This window comes from Cetorhinus maximus, chromosome 20, assembly GCF_964194155.1.
Source record: "Cetorhinus maximus chromosome 20, sCetMax3.hap1.1, whole genome shotgun sequence".
NCBI classification, from domain to species: Eukaryota; Metazoa; Chordata; class Chondrichthyes; order Lamniformes; family Cetorhinidae; genus Cetorhinus; species Cetorhinus maximus.
The window spans coordinates 37,569,636-37,582,897 of NC_135898.1; the positions used below are offsets into that span (position 1 = coordinate 37,569,636).

The 13,262-nt window shown below is 44.0% G+C and overlaps 1 protein-coding gene across 3 annotated transcripts in view; it reads right to left on the reverse strand.

Annotated features, from left to right (window-relative positions):
• Positions 1–13,262, reverse strand: part of bicc1a (BicC family RNA binding protein 1a) — a 298,647-nt gene that overhangs the window by 5,987 nt on the left and 279,398 nt on the right. For all 3 annotated transcript variants that reach the window (XM_078565906.1, XM_078565908.1, XM_078565907.1), the window contains exons 16-19: positions 12,458–12,612; positions 9,717–9,861; positions 6,614–6,774; positions 4,380–4,479 (exon numbers count right to left, since the gene is read on the reverse strand). In XM_078565906.1, coding sequence (XP_078422032.1) covers positions 4,380–4,479; positions 6,614–6,774; positions 9,717–9,861; positions 12,458–12,612 — 561 coding nt within the window. The remainder of the gene's footprint in view (positions 1–4,379; positions 4,480–6,613; positions 6,775–9,716; positions 9,862–12,457; positions 12,613–13,262) is intronic.

Here is a 13,262-nt window from a genome sequence, read left to right on the forward strand (position 1 = left end):
CCCAGTACTGGATGAGCACAAATTTCCTCCAACCAAATATTGGAAAGACTGAAGACATCGATTTCAGACCCCACTGAAAACTCTGTTCCCCAGTCACCAATGCCATCCCTCTCCTCAGCAACTGTCTAAGACTCAATCAGGCTGGTTGCAGCCTTGGTGTCATTTTTAGCCACATGTCCATGTCATTACTGAGGCTGCCTATTTCCATCTCTGTAATGTTGCTCAATTCCACCCCATCTCAGCTCATTACTATAAAAACACTCATTCAGATTTTTGTTACCTCTAGGCTTGATAATTTTGATGCTCTCCTGACCAGCCTCACATCTTTTACTCTTTGTAAACTTGAGATCATCCAAAACTTTTACGCCTGCGTCTTAACTCACAGCGAGTCCTGTTCCAGTATCACCCCTTGCTCGCCAACCTACATTAGCTCCCCGTAAAGCAACACCTGGATTTTAAAATTTCCATCCTACTTTTCAAATCCCTCCATGGCCTCACCTCTCCCTAGCTCCGCAATCTGCTTCACTGCGATGGCGTAGTGGTAATGTCGCTGGACTAGTAATCTAGAGGCCCAGGGTAATGATCTGGTGACTGGGGTTCGAATCACATCATGAATTTAGATTCAATAAAAATCTGGAATTAAAAATCTAATGATGACCATGAAACCATTGTCAATTGTTGTAAAATCCCATCTGGTTCACTAATGAGTATTTAGGGAATCTGCCGTCCTTACCTGGTCTGGCCTACATGTGACTCCAGACCCACAGCAATGTAGTTGACTCTTAAATGCTCTCTGAAATGGCCCAGCAAGCCTCTCAGTTGTATGAAACCACTACAAAGTCTCGAAAAATAAATGAAACAGGACGGACCACCTGGCATCGACCTAGGCACCAGAAACGACAACGGTAAATTCAGTCCTGTCATGCCTGCAAAGTCCTCCTTACTAACATCTAGGGGCTAGTGCCAAAATTGGGAGAGCTGTCTCACAGACTAGTCAAACAACAGCCGGACATAGTCATCTTCACAGAATCATACCTTGCAGATAATGTCCCAGACACCACCATCACCATCCCAGCAGAGGTGGCGGCACAATGGTATACAGTCGGGAGGAAGTTGCCCTGGGAGTCCTCAACATTGTCTCTGGACAGCATGAAGTCTCATGGCATCAGGTCAAACGCAGGCAAGGAAACATCCTGCTGATGACCATGTACTGTTCTCCCCTTAGCTGATGAATTAGTGCTGCCCCATGTTGAACATCACTTGGAGGAAGCATTGAGGGTAGCAAGAGCGCAGAATGTTCTCTGGTTGGGGGACTTCAATGTCCATCACCAAGAGTGGCTTGGTAGCACCACTACTGACCGAGCTGGCTGAGTCCTAAAGGACCTAGCTGTCACACTGGGTCTGCGGCAGGTGGTGAGGGAACCAAAAAGAGGGAAAACATACTTGACCTCATCCTCACCAACCTGCCTGCTGCAGATGCATCTGTTTACGACAGTATCGGTAGGAGTGACCACCGCACTGTCATTGTGGAGACAAAGTCCCGCCTTCACATTGAGGATACCCTTCATCGTGTTGTGTGGCACTACCACCGTGCTAAATGGGATAGATTTCGAACAGATCTAGCAACTCAAGGCTGGGCATCCATGAGGCGCTGTGGGTCATCAGCAACAGCAGAATTGTACTCAAACACAATCTGTAACCTCATGGCCTGGCATATCCCCCACTCTACCATTACCAACAAGTCAGAGTATCAACCCTGGTTCAATGAACAGTGCAGGAGGGCATGCCGGGAGCAACACCAGGCATACCTAAAAATGAGGTGTCAATTTGGTGAAGCTATAACACAGGAATACTTGCATGCCAAACCGCTAAGCAGCAAGTGATAGACAGAGCTAAGCGATTCCCTAACCAACAGATCAGACCTAAGCTCTGCAGTCCTGCCACATCCAGTCGTGAACGGTGAAGGACAATTAAACAACTCACTGGAGGAGGAGGCTCCACAAATATCCCCATCCTCAATGATGGAGGAGACCAGCACATCAGTGTAAATGATAAGGCTGAAGCATTTGCTACAATCTTCAGCCAGAAGTGCTGAGTGGATGATCCATCTCGGCCTCCTCCAGAGGTCCCCAGCATCACAGCTGCCAGTCTTCAGCCAATTCGATCCACATGATATCAAGAAACAGCTGAAGACACTGCATACTGAAAAAGCTATGGGCCCTGACAATATTCTGGCAATAGTACTGAAGACTTGTGCTCCAGAACTTGCTGCGCCCCTAGCCAAGCTGTTCCAGTACTGTTACAACACTGGCATCTACTTGGCTATGTGGAAAATTTCCCATTTTTTGTGCTGTACACAAAAAGCAGGACAAATCCAACCCGGCTAATTACCGTCCCGTCAGCCTACCCTCCATCATCAGTAAAGCAATGGAAGGGGTCACCAACAGTGCTATCAAGCAGCACTTGCTTAGCGATAACCTGCTCACTGACACTCAGCTTGGGTTCCTCCAGGGCCACTCAGCTCCTGAGCTCATTACAGCCTTGGTTCAAACATGGACAAAAAAGCTGGATACCTGAGGTCAGGTGAGAGTGACTGTCCATGACATCAAGGCAGCATTCGACCAAGAGCAGCATCAAGGAGCCCTAGCAAAACTGGAGTCAATGGGAATCAGGGGGAAACTCTCCACTGGTTGGAGTCACACCTAGCACAAAGAAAGATGGTTGTGGTTGTTGGAGGTCATTCATCTCAGCTCCAGGACATCACTGGCCCAGCCATCTTCAGATGCTTCATCAATGACCTTCCTTCCATCATAAGGTCAGAAGTGGGGATGTTCACTGATGTTTTCACAATGTTCGTGATTCCTCAGATACTGAAGTACTTCATGTCCAAACGCAGCAAGGCCTGGACAATATCCAGGCTTGGGCTGACAAGTGGCAAGTAACATTCACGCCACACTGTGGCAGGCAATGACCATCTCCAACAAGAGAGAATCCAACCATCGCCCCTTGATGTTCAATGGCATTACCATCACTGGAACCCCACTACCAACATCTTGGGGGTACTACTGACCAAAGACTGAACTGGGCTAACCATATAAACACTGTGGCTACAAGAACAGGTTAGCGGCTAGGAGTAGTGCGACTTTTAACTCACCTCCTGACTCCTCAAAGCCTGTCCACCACCTACAAGGCACAAGTCAGGAGTGTGATGGAATACTCCCCACTTGCCTGGATGAGTGCAGCTCCCACAACACTCAAGAAGCTTGACACTATCCAGGACAAAGCAGCCCACTTGATTGGCACCACATCCCCAAACCTTCACTCCCTCCACCACCGACGCACAGTAGCAGCAGTGTGTACCATCTACAAGATGCACAGCAGGAATTCACCAAGGCTCCTTAGACAGCACCTTCCAAACCCACGACCATTAACATTTAGAAGGGCAAGAGCAGCAGACAGATGGGAACACCACCACCTGGAAGTTCCCCTCCAAGTCACTCACCATCCTGACTTGGAAATATATCGCTGTTCCTTCACAGTTGCTGGGTCAAAATCCTGGAAGTCCCTCCCTAACAGCACTGTGGGTGTACCTACACCACAGGGACTGCAGCCGTTCAAGAAGGCAGCTCACCACCACCTTCTCAAGGGAAACTAGAGATGGGCAATAAATGCTGACTTAGCCAGCAAAGCCCACATCCCATGAATGAATAAAACTCTGCCCCCCGCACCCCCCTCCACTCCCACCCCGAGAACTGTGCACTTCCAATCCTGCCTCTTCAGCATCCCCAGTTTTAATTGCTCCACCATTGGTAGCCATGCCTTCAGCTGCCTGGGGCCTAAGCTCTGGGATTCCTGCCCTTAACCTCTTCAGCTTGACACCTCTCGTTCCGCCTTTAAGACAATCCTTTAAAACCTACTTTTTGACCAAGCCTTTAGTCATCTGACCCAATATCTCCTTCTGGGGCTCGGTGTCAAATTCAATTTGATAACGCTTCCCTGAAGCACTTTTCGATGGTTTAACTATCTTAAAGATGCTGTATAAATAAAAGTTGTTGTATTGTAATTTAATGCAGAGCCCCCTCTACTAAAGCCATCAATTGCTAAATCTCTGAGACTGATATCCCACAACAACTTTGAATTCACGCAGGGCCCTCTATGATTTAGGTAATGTTGCAGCATTTAAATATCTGTAGCAATCATTTTCACTTTCCAAAATGTTTTTACACTTCTGTGTTGAATTCAGAAACTTGTGGAGGCGTCGGGACAGAAAACTGGTTTCCTCTGTGTTGCTTTGTTTCACCATTTCCAGAGCCTTCTTTGGGGTTGTTGCCCTCTTACTGAGAAAAAGCAAATTGTTGAAAATATAAATATATACTGACCTGAAATTGCAAGCAGCATTTTCCTTCTGGCACCAAATGTGGTAATTCCGAGCTCTTTCAAGTCCTGGTCAGTCAGAGTGAGAAAAGTCTGAAGGTCAATCTAGGAAGTCATTAGGGAGAAAGATGTCAGTATATCTCTGTTTAGGATGTGGGAATTGGAAAAAACAAACCTCCTGAGCCTTTACTCCTCTCTTCCTGCCATTGCTAATTTTAAGGCTCCATTTTACTTTTAATGGCTGCTTATCCATGAGAAAATAATGCCCGCTGACATCTTTATTTTAGTATGACTTTTTCTGGTGTTGCAAAAATCTAGTTCGAGGGTTTACATATCTTAGAATGTAAATTTTGATTTTAGGAATTAAAGTTTTAACTGTCGAAAATGGGAGCATCTGATTGAGAAACCAATCAGCAATCCTGGAGTAAATGCAGTTCGAACAAGCTTGCAGTTTATTACACTTAAAAAATTGGGACCATGTTGAATTAAGAGGTCAACAGCTGGAAAGGCAAGATGAGAAACAGCAGGGAGATTGCTCTTGGCTTCGTTATGTTGCCAGTACGTCTGGGAAGCATTGTCCTGTCTTTTTTAGAAAAAAAGTTATCCATATGGTTTCCCAGAATCAAGAAAAATTTTGGAATTAAAGGTAATTAATTTGCATTTCTACCTAGGAACAGGCTGCGTGTGTCATGTTGCCATTGATATAGTGATTCAGGGTGGAGCCTGATTTAATTTATCTGTGCGTGTTTGCTGACAGAAGAAGGCAGTTCTGTTTGGAAATAGACAGGGGCAGTTGTAGCTTTGCTTTGGTGAGACTGCATCTCCCTGGATTGAGATAGCCAACAGGTGGTGATGCTCCATTAGGCCTGCATTTCAAGCAGAGGAAATATTAATTTTGTTGTTCACTGTGTGAAAGGCAGGTAAGGCTCCATGGCAGTTTGGATTTCATGGGGGAGAAGCAGATGGAATATTTGCCTAGTTTGACGCTACAGGAAGAAATCTACAGTGGTCCTCACAAAGTCTTGTGGCAGAAAGCAGTCAACATAGTTATCTTGGGAAGCTGTGAGAAGATACTTAAATATTTGCTGGCAACCTGAACAAGCTGCTGAGGCATTCAGTAAAGAAAAAGACGGAGGGTAGAGTAGCTGAAATGCTAATGGAAGGACCCCCATAGCATCTTACCTCAGAGAAATAGCTGGAATAGTAAGGAGAATTAAAGTAAATTCCAGAGGGCTGTGGCATACCTTTAGGATTGGTCCCAGGAAAAGTGAATGAACCTTCAAGACTTTGTATTTGTTATGGCGGGGGTGGGTGGGAGGTGTTGAGTAAAAAGTAAAACTGAGTTTATAGCATAAGTCTTTATGAACAATAATGGTAAGTTAATAGTGCTTACTTTGTCTAATTCTTTTTGATATATGATAAAGCTTGTTTTTATTAAAAAAGCTTGAAATCTTGTAGCATAGTTCCGGTGGTTAATTGCTGGGCGTTCAGATTTCTCCTTTAAATATTAACGGTCCTGTCAACACTAGTAAAGTGTGGACCTGTCAGGTGACCAATTCTCTCACAATAATCAGGAATGGTCAACCCCCATTCCAGTTGGGAGATAATCAATTTAAGAATGATATATCTCCATCTCTGTATCCAATGTGTTTTGATATAATCTTTGTGGTTTACAGCAGTTAAGTACACTCACAGAGAAAACACAACTGCATGTGGAAATAAGCTGAGAGAGACAAGGTGGTTTAAGGGATTTGCTTACTACTCTCCTCACCTATAGACCTTAAAATCCAGCTAATGTTGACGGAATACAGCACTAGAATCTTCAATGAACTAAGCTTGTGTCTCCTTAAAATAGCTTCTGCTGTGCCTGGCCCCACTGTAGAAAGCTATCCACACTTAACGCCAATAGAGCTAAACTGAGAATCTCAACGAGTGCTCTAAGGTTAGAATGTAGTACAATAGACTACATTGGTTCAGTAGTGGCGTGGTTCTGGGGTTTGGTTAAGACACAGTATTGAGTCAGGGGAAAGTTTTACTCCACATTCAGCTGCACTCTGCCTGCCCTGGGAAAAGTGGGATATTGAACCCCCAAAATAAGAGTATGTCCCAGAGCTGAGGTCAGGTTACTTACAAACTTCACCACCTAAACAAATTTCCTTTTAAGCACAAGAAAAAAAAGTTTTCAAACATCCCCGGGTATAGATATCATTGACGTTCAATGAGATGTGGTCAGACTAACCTCTTGCTGCTGGAAGATGTCTGTGTATTTGCCTAAACCGAGTTTGCTGAAGAGTTCGGGCAATTCAGAGCCTTTGAAGGAGTTATTCAGGCTGCAGCCATTGCTGCCCATCAGAGAGGAAATGCAGTCCATGTAATTACTGCTGGTTAAATAGTGCTCAGCTGCAGAGACAAAAAGGTTAAATGTTACATCAGAAATCCGTTACGGGAAGAATCTTAAACACAATGAATTCAAAATTGATCTGCGTCAGTAAAAGATCAAGGCCCATCTAGTTTTCCTTGTAACATGCTGTCCATCACATGATACAATGATGTGCATGAATCAAAGCAAACAATATTTAATGATTTGTTTTTACTCTTTCATGGAATGTGGGAATTACTGGTAACTCTTTCGAGTTATCAACAGATCGCATGTAACTCTTTCGAGTACATTCACAGTTCTTGGTTTCCGGGAGTGGGACATGAACCCACAACCTTCTGATTCAAAGGCGAGGGTGCTATGAACTGAGCCACAGTTGACACCTCCAATGCCAGCATTTGTTGTCCATCCCTAATTGCCCTTGAACCGAGAGGCTTGCTAGGCCATTTCAGAAGGCAGTTAAGAGTCAACCACATTGCTGTGGGTGGAGTCACATGTAGGCCAGACCAGGTAAGGATGGCAGATTTCCTTCCCTGTAAAGGACATTAGCAAACCAGATGGATTTTTACGACAATCAATGATTGCCACTCTACCTTTCAATTCCAATTTTTTTTTTTATAAAGTGAATTCAAATTCCACCAGCTGCCGTGGTGGGATTTGAACCTGTCCCTCCAGAACATTAGCTTAGGCCTGTGGAATGCTAGTCCAGTGACAATACTACCAAGCCAACATCTCCCCAAATTAGTCTACAACAGCCTCAGGCAAAACACAAGGAAAACCACCAGGGCCCGGGAGCTTAAAGGTCTAAAGTCACCTATTCCTCCCAACCAAGCTACAATCACCCGAGTTGCTATCAGCCCATTGTGTGTGGCTGGCACAGACCATAGCCTGGGCTCAAATCAAAGTTACACTAATTCAACATCATATTTATATTCTCTGGAGAGGGAACGGAGTTAAAAAATAGAAACTATAATCTCAATCTACAGTAAAGATGTTTCCCTTAACTTAGCATGAGGTGAGAACAAGTTAGCTAGTCTCGCTCAGAGACAGTTTAACAACTGGTGTCGACAGTCTCTTCCTAATACAAAACACCTCCTCACGAGGCTGCATTAATGCACACAGGCTTTATTTCTTGTTTGACACAATGGCTACTGAAAGTACAGATTTTCAGACGGGTGGTAATAGAAATATTTTGTGACTTGTGTTCCCTCACAAAAGCTAGCAGTGGGGAACTAAAGTCAGGGCAAGGGAAACATAATCTAAACAGTGGGACAAACAAGGAACAACTTTCACAGGGCCCTCACTCCCAAATTCACTGGAGCAAAAACAATTCAGAAGTGACTTTCCTTTCTGCACAAACGCCAAATAATTACATTCGGCATTCTGAGATCACACTTGGCATGACATGGACGCAGTCAAGGGGAAGGTAGGCAGCTGGTTTTGTTCATTATAGTACAGCAACAACACTCAAACCTGAAGGATAAGATTTAAAGGAAGGATCTGATAGATTACTCAGTTGGAGTTGATGAAAGGACAGGTCATAGCGAGCGACACCTGCTGAAAACACACTTAGCCACTGCTTTACTGTTGTAAATACCAGTATTAGGAAATGATGGACTTGACGATATCCTATACTCCAGTACGGCCAAATATTCACCCAGAGGATGGTAGGGGCCTGGAACTCTCTGCCTCAAAGAGGGGGATGAGGCAGAAACTCCCATGGCACTTAAAAAGTACTCAAAGAGCCATGACCTGCAGGGTTATTCACCAGACGCAGGAAATGTGGGATTCAGCTAGCAGCTCTTCATCAACTGGCAGGGACACGATGGGCCAAATGGCCTCCTCTTGTGTTGTAAATTTTCTCATGGTTGGGAAGCCATCCTGTGGGGCTACTTGAGGAAAGCTTTACCCTACATTGAGATCGAGATACATCTGACCCCAAGGCACAAAAACATTTTGTTCCCTAGCACCATCAGTCCTCACAGCTAGACCAGCACAGAGAGTGACTTCCACCCCCATATGGAAGTTTTATATACACAGCACAGGGTCTGAATGAGGGAAGTACCCCATCAATAGAGGGTACAATAAACTTTAATGACATTAACAGATACAACTAACGATGTTCTGATAAAATATGCCATTTGCTTCCTTTTAACTTTTCAAGACTTGCTCCCAGGGGTCAGTTCAGCCAAGATCAGGAAATGAAAATTCCACTGTATTTTAAAGATGTAAACATTTCAACATGTTTTATACTGGGATAGGAGCTGGAATTTTATTTTTAAGTTCGCTTGAGGCCCCACACTCAGGCAGACCACATGCCAGAACATTTTTTTCTGTAAGAACTGTTTGACTATTCAGCTTACAGGGCTATTAAAATATATTTTTCACACAAAGGATAGTGGAAATCTAAAACTCTGTCCCCCAGAAAGGCTGTGGCTGTTGGGTCAATTAAAATTTTCAAGACTGAGATCTAGAGATTTTTTTTTTCCAGCAAGTGATCAAGGGAATGGGAAAAAAGGCAAGAAAATTCAGTTGTGATACAGATCACCCACAATCCAAGAGGATGATGGAACAGGCTAAAGGGGCTGAATGGCCTACTCCTGTTTATATTATAGGCTAGTTGTCTGGCCACAGTTGAAGGAGTGGTTTCTTCTTCTAGGGGGCTGGAGGTTAGGTGCAAGAGGAAGAAAGTTAAACTGTAAGGCAAGGATGGAGGCTATTCTAAAAAATGGAGCTGCTATACTGCATTGATTACATCTTTATTTTTATCAAAGCCATCTGATCCCTGCAGTTTTAACTCAATCTCCATTAGCAGCTGCAGAATTAATAACAGCTTGGAGAATTAAAGAAGTAAATAAAACCTTGACTATAAATACAGCGAGTAGCAAATACATTTATCGCTGTCTCAGTATTACAGCACATTCTAAAGTGGAAATCCCTCGGTCACAATACCTGAAATACTTACATGGGTTATTTTTCTGCTTAGGGCTGTTGATGGAAGTTGAGAATTCGTTATGTGAACCATTCCGGTCCCTCCAGTTATCAGAATCACTGCTGCCCCCGATACACTCCCGGCTGTTTGACCGTGATAGCGACACAGGTGATGATGACTGCAAGGCAAGATCATGATTAAATGGCACTCGTGCTTCTCTTAATAATGTGTAAAGACTTTGGTGAACTCCTTTAAACGCTACCTAAACTGTGCTAAACTCTGGCAGTCAATAACCTGAATGAATCGCTCCCTGCCCTTCAGACAGTGTCCATCATCCATCGCACTGAGTTTTCCCTTCCGAAAGAACAAGTTGTAGCTCTTACAAGTTGTGTCCCAGTCTCCAGTTAAACAAACTGGCTATATTGATCCACTTCCTGACACATCAGGAGCAGCTCGTCAAGCAGCCATTTCTATTCAACCTCTAAGACCAAAAACCACTAATCAAAAGAAACCATTTCCACAATTACATTCCTTAGTGGTTATCATGGGTTGGATGTAGGGCAGTTCGACATTCTACCTCCAACAGCCACATTTAAGGGGAAGTTAGATGAGGCAGGAATAAAGTGGTAGCCAAATGCTGCCTACCCGAATGAAAGAAGGACCCCCTCCCCTGAATGCAGCCAAGACCCCCTCCCCAGAACAAAGCAAGCAGCCCCTCCCCACTCCCCATGGGACTGGGGGTCCTTGTGGAGCCGGGATGGTGGCCAACATGGAATAATTTCAATTTTAAATGCTTCTCTACAGGCTGGGAAAATAGCTGCTTTAAAAATACCAGGCAATAATGCATCCAGTTCAAATTGGGTACCAGACGGGGGACGATGCACTCGAAAACCAGGTGAACAGCCACCCTAGGCAGAAAGGGATAGAAGGAGATGCTGATGGGATTTTTTTTAAATTTATTCATGGGGTGTGGCATCACTGGCTAGGCCAGCATTATCGCTCATTCCTAATTGCCCTTGAGTAGGTGAAGACAAGTGGGAGCTGGACGCTTGTGCGGAGCACAAACACAGGCACAGATCAGTTGGGCCAAATAGCCTTGTTTCTGTGCGGTAAAATCTATGTAATTCTCTACACTTAGCTGCTGCATTCAGCAATCCAGGCTTGAGGCCTCTCGCTGTCAGTTTATAATCATCAGAAAACCTAGTCCAGGTTGGCAGCAGTTTGTTGCAATCCCAGGCAGGCTACTGAAGGCTTCCAACAGCATGAGATTTGCTCATTTCCTGGAACTGACACAGCAACGCAGCCAATCACAGCTCACAACTGGCTCACTGCTGGCAGGGTTGAAAGGTCAAAGAGCCATCTGAGATTATCTGAGTGATAAATTGCAGCCATTGCTATAAGGCTGCTCAGAGGGGCTTTTTGGGGAGGACAAGAAGAGAACAAAATAGGGAGAGAGGAAAGAGATGGAGAACTGCAGCGAATGGGACAAAAGAGAGGTTGAGGGTGATAATTTTGGAGGTAAAGGTGCTGAAGGAGGGTGGGGAAGTAAGCCAGAGAGACAGAGAGAAACATGCAGAAAGAGAAGAGAGAGATGGACTTGGAAGAAAGATATTGCAGATGAAAGGGGAGCAAGGTATGGAGAGAGAGAATTGGTGAAGAGGAAGGGACAGGTAGGTAGGTAAAAGAAACATGAAACAAGATGGTGAGAGAAACAGGAATGGAGCTACGACTTTATGGAGCCACAAAAAAGGAACTGACTGAACAGCAAAAGAAATGGATAAAGAGATGGTTTTATGTGCGGGCGTGATTAGGCACAAGAGAAAGAAACCAGTATCCAGGGTTACGTTGGCAGGGTCAGAGGTTATAGGGCAGAGTGAGAGGATAAACATGACTGAGAGAGACTCTCTCTTACCAAATTCAATTTAAAGCACCAACTACAGTGGTATAATAATCTATGAACTGTTTAAAGTCCTTGAATGGAACTTAACCTCTCAAACGGCTGGAGTCAAGAACGGTATTAATCTTTAAGGATGGTGAGGAGATTTAGAGCCAAGTTTAGCTTTTGCCACTTTATACTTCAGCCAATGAACAGTTTTATATATTTTTGTAAAACTGAAAACTACTCTTTAGTGTTTTTTCTCAGGCATGGCCTTATCAATACAGTCAAGAGTTCAGTTTAGAGGTGAACCAAATATTACTGAATCAGCTTTTCAGTGCACCGTCTTAGCATGCTGAACATGCTTGATTTGCTGAAAGACAGTCACAGTTCCAGACCAGAAACTTAAAAAGGAATCTGCTAACAGCTATACACGGAGAGTAATTGGTAACATGTGGCTGGGTCTCTGCCTGAAACAGGGTATTCATCATTCTTTCCTGGATTTTGCCATTGTTTATCCAGCAAGGAGCTTTCTGCATGGGTTTCAAAGCTGTGGGATTCAGCACTTCTCCATTCGAGCATCCAGCCAGGCCTTACAGCCAAGCGAAATATGAAATCTGATATAGATAAATCACCACTTTCAAAATAAAGTCATCATTAGTTTTGGATGGTTGTCAAATATTTTTGTGCCTGACATCTTGGTTAAATCTGAGTAAAAAGGAATTACATATCATTGGTATTGAAAATATGATGTGACAAGGAATTTTCAGCCACATTGCTGGCTGCACATTTCCCTCCCAAGCTAAAACAACAGTCAGTGGCAGTGTAAATGGACTCCACTTGGAGAACCAACTGTAAAAAAGACAAAAACTGCAGAGCAATGTAAATTTTTCATTACCTCGTAAGTAGTTGACATCGTTGGTTTGTAGGACACATGATTGGTACGTCTCAACTCCTTGATCGTTTCTGCAGGCATTGATTTGGAGAACCCAAGGCCGCTCCATGTATTTGTTGGGGTCCTCACTTCAGTCACCACTGGCTTCTTCAGCATGGCTTTGGCAAGGAGAGGGTTAAAACAGTGTCACTTGGAAGGAGATGTTTCAATTAATTGTTATATGTTTTTGTTCTTGCCAATGCATCTACTTTGAGGACCCAAGGGGTCACTCTGAAACACGAGTTCTAAAAGGATAGGCACGCTGCTGTTGGGTCAAAATCCTGGAACTAGTAGCATTGTGGAAGCACATTCACCACAAAGCCTGCAGTGGTTCTGGAAGAAGTCAGCCCACCACTATCACCACCTCAAGGGCAACCAGGGATGGGCAATAAATCCAGTCTCACCAACGACATCCCGAGAATGAATTTTTATAAGAAATTACTATGTTAAATATTTTCTGTATAAATATTGCTTTTGACAGCCTATTTTAAAACGGAATTGCTCAAGAACATTAAATAAAAGCGTTTGCCCAAATCATGAACTTGTGACTCATTAACCAGATGCAGATGAGGAGAATCACATTTCTGAACTGGTTCGTTTTGTTCCATCTCCTCCATTTGCACTGGTGTCAGCTTCCCAGTACCATTTAAAATCTCTGACTGCCGGGGAAACTGTGCCCAAAATGTCACTGTAGATCTTGGCCAACTTTCAAATAACGCTGCAGGTGTGTTGCTTTTCAACCCCCCCTCACTTCCATTTAACAGAATTG